A 9,795-nucleotide genomic window follows, 5' to 3' on the forward strand; every position below is an offset into this window, starting at 1 on the left:
CTAATATCGGTAACCATTGCCATCATTTTCTCCATTTTGACCACCAGGTCCAAAGCCATTCGGTCGTCCACTAGAGTAACCTTGTCCATCGAGATTGTCTTGACCACCAGGTCTACCATCTGAATAGCCATTGCCGTTGCCATTGTACTGGCCTCCGCCATTTCCATTGCCATTTGAGTAACCATTGCCATTGCCATTGCCATTTGAGTAACCATTGCCATTGCCGTTACCATTTGAGTAACCATTGCCATTACCATTGGCACCCGGTCGCCCGCTTGCATAACCGTTGTCACCTAAATCTTGTCCACTTGGACGGCCATCGGAGTAACCATTGCGGCCGAGTCCTTGCCCACCACCATTGCCATTGCCATTGCGTCCTTTACCATTACGACCGTTGCCATTTCCATTGCCATTAGGACGTCCGCTCGAGTAGCCATTGCCACCAAGATCTTGGCCATTCGAATAGCCACCATTACCACCACCAAGTCCATTGCCATTTTGTTCATAGTCATAGCCGTTACTGCCGCCACCTAGACCACCAGCGCCACCGTTAGCTTCACCTTCATAACGAATTTGTGGTCGATAGCCTCCCTGATCGGCTTCATAGTCGACGATCTGTGTGGGAGCATGCGTGTGTATGTGTGTGGCAAAGGAGAATGTAAAGAGGGTGAGAAAAGAATAGAGAGGAAGTGGTAAACCAAATAATAAAAACATGTGTGATGTTAAGAGATACTTTCGTCGCTAAATTTTAGCTTAATAATAAGCAAACAACAAAAATCGCTGCCTAAAAGTATGCTTGAAAATTNCTGATGTTAAGAGATACTTTCGTCGCTAAACTTTAGCTGAATAATAAGCAAACAACAAAAATCGCTGCCTAAAAGTATGCTTGAAAATTTTCTGTTCCACAAATTCACTTATTGGAATGCTGCATACTGTTAGGAGCCCTTGACATTACTAATTTTGCAACTCGCCGATAATCAAAAGGAAATTGGAGTTCTGACATTTAAATCAAAGTATCTTTAGTAATTAAAGAAATAGTTTCACAGCACTTAAAAAGACACGTTATTAAATTTGTCCTTACTTGCTTCCTTCCGTCAGGCAACAACACATTGTACTGCCCAGTTGTGTAGTCGCCATCACGCATTTCCGAATGTCCAAAGGACAGACCACTCGGGATATCTTCAACTTCGTAACTAAATTCGTATTGTGCCGGTTCCTATAGAATAATAAGGGAAATCGGAAATGCAGAAACGTACTGACGGACAATAAATAAAGCAAGTTTCGTGTGAAGAGTAAGCGAGTAGCGAATAGTGTTACGAATGTCCCAATTGAAGCATTGAATTGGAAAGAGACAAGTAAGAATTTGTGTAAGCGTTAGGAGACACTCAGCAATGAGCGCTCCAAAGTGGGCTGAGTGCGTTAAATGGCAGTGTTCAATGTGTGCGAGCGAGTTTTCAACTGTGAAAACATTAGCATGTTTCGATTTTAACCTTAAGCATTTTTTACTGTCTTACGTGTGCCAAAAACCATTGTGTAGCTCAGAAAGACTCTCAGCGAAATTCGTTCAGCAAAAAAGTATCTCAAATAATTTTCATATTTTAAAAACCCTCGTGTAGCCAATATACCTAGCTTGAAGCTTATATATAAAAACTTTTTCCACTTACGCCACTTTCTCCGCTATCTCCTCCACCACCCTGCGAGTAGTCGTAACCATTATCGCCACCACCATTGCTACTGCGTCCGCCGCCATTCCCGTTTCCATTGCCATTGCCGTTACCATTGCGACCACCCAGGCCTGGTGGTAGGTATTCCTGTCCCGGACGTCCACCTCCATTACCGTTTCCGTTACCATTGCCATTCGTGTAACCATTACCGTTACCTGAAGCTGGCGGACCATAACTGTCGGATGGCCTCTGGCCACCACCAATTCCATTACCGTTTAAGCCTGGTGCGCCATATGTACTCGATGGACGTCCACCGCCATTACCGTTGCCATTGCCGTTACCTCCCAAACCAGGTGCGCCGTAAGTAGAAGAAGGCCGTCCACCGCCATTGCCGTTACCGTTACCATTGCCCCCGGAACTGGGCGCGCCGTAAGTGGATGAGGGACGTCCACCGCCGTTACCGTTTCCGTTGCCATTTCCACCTAAACCGGGCGCGCCGTATGTTGAAGACGGACGCCCACCACCGTTACCGTTGCCGTTGCCATTTTCACCTGCGCCTGGCACGCCATATGAGCTTGAGGGCCGTCCACCACCATTACCATTACCGCCTAAACCGGGCGCGCCATACGTGGATGAGGGACGGTTGCCGCTGCCTCCATTTCCATTGCCATTACCGTTGCCACCACCAAAACCAGGTGCGCCATAGGTGGATGAGGGACGTCCAGCGCCACCACCGCCGCCATTACCGTTTCCATTTGCAGATGGTGGCAGGTAGGAGCTCACTGGTGGTTCGGGGCGCGCTATCACCGCTGATGTTACCAACAGTAGGCTCACGAAACACGCAACTCTCGACATGGCGGCAAATTTATTTTTGGTATGCCCGAATAGGCCTGAGTATCAGCGAATATGCTTTAATTACAGATGTAGCTATGAACACAAAAACTTCTTATGCCAGGACCTAACGTCCTCTATATCCGTCCAGTTGTGTGCCTATTACACTGTGGTACGATGACGTACACTTTATTTCGCTGTGCGGCCTTTATCCTTTTAGACTCACTCTTCCGACTCTACAACTATCGAAGTTCAAATCAAATGATTAAAATCCAAATTCTGACTGATTTCCAACCACCAACTGTTGGCATATTTATATGCAATATGCGACGAAGACGCAACGGTGATGGCGCATATGAAGATGGCTGGTTAGCTACTTTTCNACCATTACCGTTTCCATTTGCTGATGGTGGCAGGTAGGAGCTCACTGGTGGTTCGGGGCGCGCTATCACCGCTGATGTTACCAACAGTAGGCTCACGAAACACCCAACTCTCGACATGGCGGCAAATTTATTTTTGGTATGCCCGAATAGGTCTGAGTATCAGCGAATATGCTTTAATTACAGAAGTAGCTATGAACACAAAAACTTCTTATGCCAGGACCTAACGTCCTCTCTATCCGTCCAGCTGTGTGCCTATTACACTGTGGTACGATGGCGTACACTTTATTTCGCTGTGCGGCCTTTATCCTTTTAGACTCACTCTTCCGACTTTACAGCTATCTAAATTCAAATCAAATGATTAAAATCCAAATTCTGACTGATTTCCAACCACCAACTGTTGGCATATTTATATGCAATATGCGACGAAGACGCAACGGTGATGGCGCATATGAAGATGGCTGGTTAGCTACTTTTCGGAGGCGGCAGATGAGGCGAACGGGTTGCACCAAACAAACCAAAAATAAATTAATAAATACAACAGAAGAGCCATTCGAAAAGCGAGAGGATTTCTTCAGCGATGGCGAGATATGATTTGGCTCATTGTTTTTGTTGTCAATTGATGCGCGATGCTGCAAATGCTCCATACAGCGAGCAGCGCTTAAGACAAAGCGATTGCTATGGGTTGTGTGGCTGTTTGCGCGGCGTCAGTGCCACTCGTCATTCAACTCGGCCGTCGCCGGCATCGCCATCGCCATTGCCACCGTTCATCTTCATTTTGTTCTCCTGCAGCCAACATTGCTGGGCTCGCGTTCAAAGGCAGCCAGCCAGCCAGTCATTCGGCCGCCAAACCAAAGCAGATGAAGCAAAGATTCTCTCAAAATCGCTTACTCGTTTGTTAAGCTGAGCTAACAAAATCAAAAGTCAGCAGCCGCCAAAAAACAACGTTCGCCCTGAAGTGGCATAATGTGTGCAAAATGTGACGCAAAGGCGGCTGGGGTGAAAAAGATATTTTGTCGCAAAATATTAATACACGAAAGAAACCAACAATAGCACAAGCACAATAAGTTGGAAAAATCTTGAGAAATCGGCTCGTAGATATAATTTTTTTTTTTAAATCATATCTAAACATTCATATGTATGTATGTGCGCTGAGAGTGGGTGCAAAAACGCTGCAATCAACGATAGATAGCGCGTGCGCGCGCTTTACTTAGGCGTCCTACACCAATGCCATTGCGTCAACTGGTAGCCTAGAGAACGCATNTAAATTAATAAATACAACAGAAGAGCCATTCGAAAAGCGAGAGGATTTCTTCAGCGATGGCGAGGTATGATTTTGTTTTGGCTCATTGTTTTTGTTGTCAATTGATGCGCGATGCTGCAAATGCTCCATATAGCGAGCAGCGCTTAAGACAAAGCGATTGCTATGGGTTGTGTGCAGTGTTGCCAGAACTTTTTGGGCCGACCGNAAAAATTAAGCAGATCAGTTTTTTCGCTTGGCTGATTATCGACCAGGTCATTATCTCAAAGGTGCTTGTGATGTGTGACTTAGCGCGCGCTACTACTAGTATCTTTAGTTACTGGCTGACGGCCACATAAATATGTGTTGTGGAAGGCACGTGTTTGTGTGTGTGCTTGTGCTGTAGTGCAGCTGTATTCGTTTGCACCTTTTTAATTTAGTTAGTCAATTTCAAGTTGGCATTGTTGCAGCGTATGCATTCACTGAATAATTCTCAATGAAGCAAGCAGAAGTCGTGTGACAGTGATGTCGGCAGGAATGGAAAGATAAGCAGTTGTGTAACAGCTTTAAATTGCATAAAGATCCATTCTGGATGAAGTGAAAAAAGAAGCATATCCTTAAGTCATCGATCAAAAATATGAGGTTCCCGAATTTATTTCTTTTCACGAAGTTCATTAAAGAATGGTGGTAGTCCTACATATAATCACCTGGATACTTTCGAGGATCAATCAGTATTTCACAAAATTTACTGAGCTCTCGTTTATTCGGAGAATTCTGAGTGATCACAGTTTTAAAAACAATTTACAGGGTGATTCAATATAGCAAAAGTTGTCGAAATGAAATTTTTTTTTTCGTCATGTTTTTTACTCTATGCCATTTATTTACAAATCACGATATCCTTTAAATGCCTTCCACGACTTCTCTGTCAACACTGGATGGGTTTATTAGCGTAGACCATACTTTTCACAAAGCTCCAAAGATAACGCGTCCTGGGAGGTTCGCTCGCTGTTGAAACCACATATTGTCCAAGTCGATGTCATCTAATTCAGGTCATAAAATGTTTGTCATCCTGTTTAATCGGCATCATTTTCGAAAAAGTGACTCGATGTGGGTGCATAGTTCTTTCTTGAATGACATGTAGTTTTTTAGTAGCCCAAATGCGGCAGTTTTACTCAAATGTACCTCATCGCAATGCGCGAAATGCACTTCTTGCAGTTTTACGCGTTGTTCAACTGAGTATCGCTCCATGATTAAGTTTGCCAAAGTCTGTAGTATACATTGTATGAAAAAACATTAACGACATCTGCATCACCCTATATATAGTAAAGCCTTCTTAAAAGGACCTCAGCTTGGTTTAGTTGGTTGGTGGGCAGTTGTCGTTGAATCTGCTTACATTTTTTATTAGACTTTGTTTTGAGTAGTGTCCCATTATACGGTCCTTCAAAGCCGAATATTCAAAGCGGTAGTGGTGAATCGATTCCTTACAATACTTAATCTGGAAATACCTTTTCTTTTTCTGGTTTTATTGGTATGTAAACATAATGTAACAAGATTTGCCTGCTTTTTTTTGTTTGGAGATTACTGCATCCCAGAAATTTTTTTAGGTATGGATATTTTTTCTTTGATTATCTCGGACGAAGGCAGGGTACGCTCCACACAGCCCAAGATATTGTGGAAACAGGGCCGGACTCAACCTCAATCCAACAAAAAAAGGATAAGCAAATTGAGTTTACGAAGAGTGCTTAACTCAGCGGTTAGTATGCTGACTTTGCACATAGACCACAGCTGAAGACGTGAAAGAAGTCTGATTTGGAGATGTGGCGATCTCTCCTTCACCATTTCTTTTATAGACTGTCTGACTGCCGTAGGCCGGCTAGTTCTATTCTATTCAAGCCATTGATTATCCCGAGAGGAAAATGTTGTTCGCCCATTACGAATTTTGATTTTGTCAATTCGTCCTTATTCTCATCTTACAGTGCCAGTCTTTTGGCCTGCCTGACTATGTACTTTCGCTAAGAAGATGCTAACATAGTAAAAATACCAGTAAAAACTAGAGATTGCAATCTAGTATTAGTGACAATTTTCGCCCCAATGCAGTCGGATTGGGTTTATTATTGGGTTTATTAACCGACTTCCAAAAAAGGAGGAGGTTATCAGTTCGTCGGAATATATATTTTTTTTTTTTTTTTTATGTATGTTACCGCATAACTTTGGACCGCGTCAACCGATTTCGATAATTCTGCATCGCAAAGGTAGTGTCTCAGAGGTGGTCCCATACTAATCTCGTTAAGATCCGATCAGCGGATCATGAGATATATATATATATATATTTTTTTTATATGGGAGTTGAAGTCGGTTTTTTTTGCTAAAAATTACTAGTTATTATTATTATTGGGTCATTTAGTTTCTGGGTTGCTACTCCATTTATAAGAACTTGAACCCACAAAGAACCCTATCAGCACAAACATGCAATGTCGGTCAGCCTTAGCCTCCTCCGTTAATTCAGATTATATCGTTGAGTCTGAATCATCCCAGCTCGATACAAAATATAATTTCCTTGCTGATTTTACATCTCCAAATATTAGGTTTATGTCGTCCGTAATGAGTCAGGCCTCAACCTATCATTGATTGATTGATTCAACTTTTAATGAAGTCACTCCACTAGGAATCACGATGCTGATCAATTACCAAGCACAAGAGCAAAAAAGAAAGCACGCTGGCCTGAGGACAGTCCCAATGAACTTTTCACGTGACATATTGATCTCCTCCTGCCTGAACTGGAATGACACTCTGCCCTTGCCTAAGAGCCGATTTGCCCATCCTCAATGTGAGATCGGACATCCAAGCTGTATATACTCAAAAATTTATCACTGTTTCGTGGCCTGTGTTCACCATTAAAAGTAAAGGAACGCATCCCTGTTATTGAACGACAGTTCTGCGGTTGGCGGAACACAACGGGCATTAGCTTTAACTTCACATTTAAAAATTGCAGAAGAATTCTTGACGGGTATTCCAAATATTGACTACTGCTTGCGACGCGGATACGCAATAAGTAGTACCAACAGTAGCTACCAATTCATTTTACCGAGTCGTAGATATGCACGTACGCGATGCCCTTAAGCGCCGACCCGCAACACCGCCAAGCCACAGAACAGCAGCAGATAAAGAAGAGGATCTATGTAAAATTGTGTTGAAACGTGATTAAAATATCAACGCACAAGAATTGTAAGTGAACTGGAAAACACAGCCAGAGGCACAACAACAACAACAACAACAAGAGCGAAAATTGCATTGCCGGAGCGAACACACGTGCTTAGCGTTGACAACAGCAATAATAACAATTAAAATAAACAAACGAAAATTGCTACACGCACGACCACCAACTGGAGCGCCAGCCAAACGCCAAGCGAAGCCATGCCAGGTCAGACCAGCGCACTGCAGCGCCAGATCCTCCTCCGCAGTCATGCAGCTGCCGCGCGCGTCTGACTGTTATGCTTAGCACTCAAAGCGCGGCGTTCAGCGTTTAGTACTCGATGCTTAGCGCGCAAAACGTGCTACAAAATTAATTGCATAATATTTTTCATGCAATTTACAGCTACGAGTGGGGAGTAAGTGCTCATACCTATGTACATATGTAGGTACCCAGAATGCGTGATTGCGGCAGATTCGCTTTTTAAAGCGAGCGCGCACTCGCGCGTTCAAAAAATTCAGCTTCTACGCCCCCCTCCCTGTGTTTGGTTATTGAACGAGTTGCACTCGTCACAACACTTAAACGGATATAAATTTTCCTATAAGACGAATATTACAGAATTGTATTTTAGTTAGTTAGTTTGTATTTATTTTTGATTTTGTTATGGAATCTCGGTGATTGTTGTGCGCTTGAGGCCAAAGGGTCGCTAGCGATTTCGTTAATTTGTCAACACACTTTGCACGTACGTAAGTGTGTATGTATGTACACTAGGGTGCATCACACTCCATACAAAAAAAAAATGGTTCCATCGGAGTTATACAATTTATTATATTTTAAGGCTACTGCAAAAATATTTCCGAAAATCGTTACGATTAAAGTGAGCTGGGCCGATTTGAAAATAAGTTCAAAAATTGAGTTTTTTTTATAAAAAAAAGTCTGTTTTTATAAATATATTTTCCAAAAAATTATCTCAGCCTTAACTCTTCTTACTCTAAGTGGATTTTTTTGGACAAACTGTTTTTAAAAACTAATTTTACATATAAAACACGATTTTTAAGGTATTTTCAAATTGATCCAGTTCACTTTAATCTTAGTATTTTCTGAAATATTTTGGCGGAAGTCTCATAATACAATAAGTTTTATGAATAAGGTTTACAACTTCAATTTCTGTTTAGTGAGTCACCCTAATGTACTATATGTACTAGTTTGCTCGCTTGCAGCTTTTTTCTTTCTCAGCAGGAATAGGATGAGGGTGCTTACAATTGCCTGCTCGCTTTAAGTTGTGGTAGGTGACAGCATACCGAGTCTCGCTCATCGGTGGTTTTGCCTTTTTGACCCTCCACCAGCGATTAACGTCATGTACACAATGCAAGTTAATATGTTGCACTTAATCGCAGTTTATTGTTTGTGCGCGAGTAGAACATGCCGAAGTGTTCGCCGATATACTTATATTCGCACATAGTTTTGTTTTTGTGAACGTAAAAGTATTAAGTTTAAGTGACGTTACTTTCTATTATTTTTTGATTAGACAGGTGATGGCGGCTAGTGGGTCAACGGATGTTTTTTTTTCTGGAGATGGCCGATTGTAATTTTAATAAATAATCCGTTAGCGAAGTGAAATTTTATTGAAGGAAGTTAAGGGTTCAAAGTGTCGTAAGAAAAAAAACACAAAGAAGAACTCGTTTAATGTTATGACCCTAAGTGGACAAGACTATTTCGTTCCAGATTTTGAAAGAGTTGCAATATACTTTAGATTTGGATCTTCGGAAATCATGGTGATAAAGTTGACAGAGTCACCCCGGAGCTTGCAAAAAGCAAAAGCCTTACCATTTTGTTTTCATAGCTGGCATTCCATTCTTGAATTCCTAATTAAGGATAGCTCAACTATTCCAACCTCTTCTTATTATTTTCTATATCTCTAAACTGCCTTCCTCATTAGAATGCGTTTTCTTGGTCTAATCTGTCAGATCTTTTTCAGCTTATTCGCAATACTGAAACTTAACCTTTCCAATACGAAATCAAAAGAAATTATTACTTCTACTTGGACGTAGGAGATTAAGCTGTACATAGGCATACGCCCCGCTGATATCTATAACCATGGTGACCATAAAAAACTTGAATATTTTAGGCGTTACCTTTGTGTGCTTGCTCTCTTGCTTCGCGCGCTGAAGCGCAGACATCAATAAAGTATGAGGCCGCGACGCAGCGTCCTCAAATCGTTCGCTGTAGAAATAGGGGAAACAATACAAAGAAACAGTGATGGCAACATAAATGGCGATTGGCCGGCTGGTTCTTAATTATTCTAGCGCCTGCGTCTTGTCAGAACGCCGAGCTAAGGACTATCACGGTATGCCTTCTGATGTTGCGCGAGCATAATTTACACAGAAAGACCCAAATACTCCCAGCTAGGGTGCACATCATGATGTAGAGCAAAATTTTCTGTTTTTTCTCAGCACCTCAGAAGCCAAGTCATACACACTCATACATGCG

At 42.2% G+C, this 9,795-nt stretch overlaps 1 protein-coding gene across 1 annotated transcript; it reads right to left on the reverse strand.

Annotated features, from left to right (window-relative positions):
- On the reverse strand, positions 1–2,995 carry resilin (pro-resilin). The gene is made up of 4 exons (XM_017622815.1): positions 2,881–2,995; positions 1,665–2,464; positions 1,082–1,216; positions 1–615 (listed from the first exon to the last, which is right to left on the reverse strand). Exons 1-4 carry the CDS (start codon positions 2,993–2,995, stop codon positions 1–3), a joined length of 1,665 nt encoding a protein of 554 aa, XP_017478304.1.
- Between the last annotated feature and the right edge of the window lie 6,800 nt (positions 2,996–9,795).

The sequence above is a fragment of the Rhagoletis zephyria genome, unplaced genomic scaffold, assembly GCF_001687245.7.
Source record: "Rhagoletis zephyria isolate East Lansing unplaced genomic scaffold, Rhagoletis_zephyria_1.1 Rzeph_scaffold_02939, whole genome shotgun sequence".
NCBI classification, from domain to species: Eukaryota; Metazoa; Arthropoda; class Insecta; order Diptera; family Tephritidae; genus Rhagoletis; species Rhagoletis zephyria.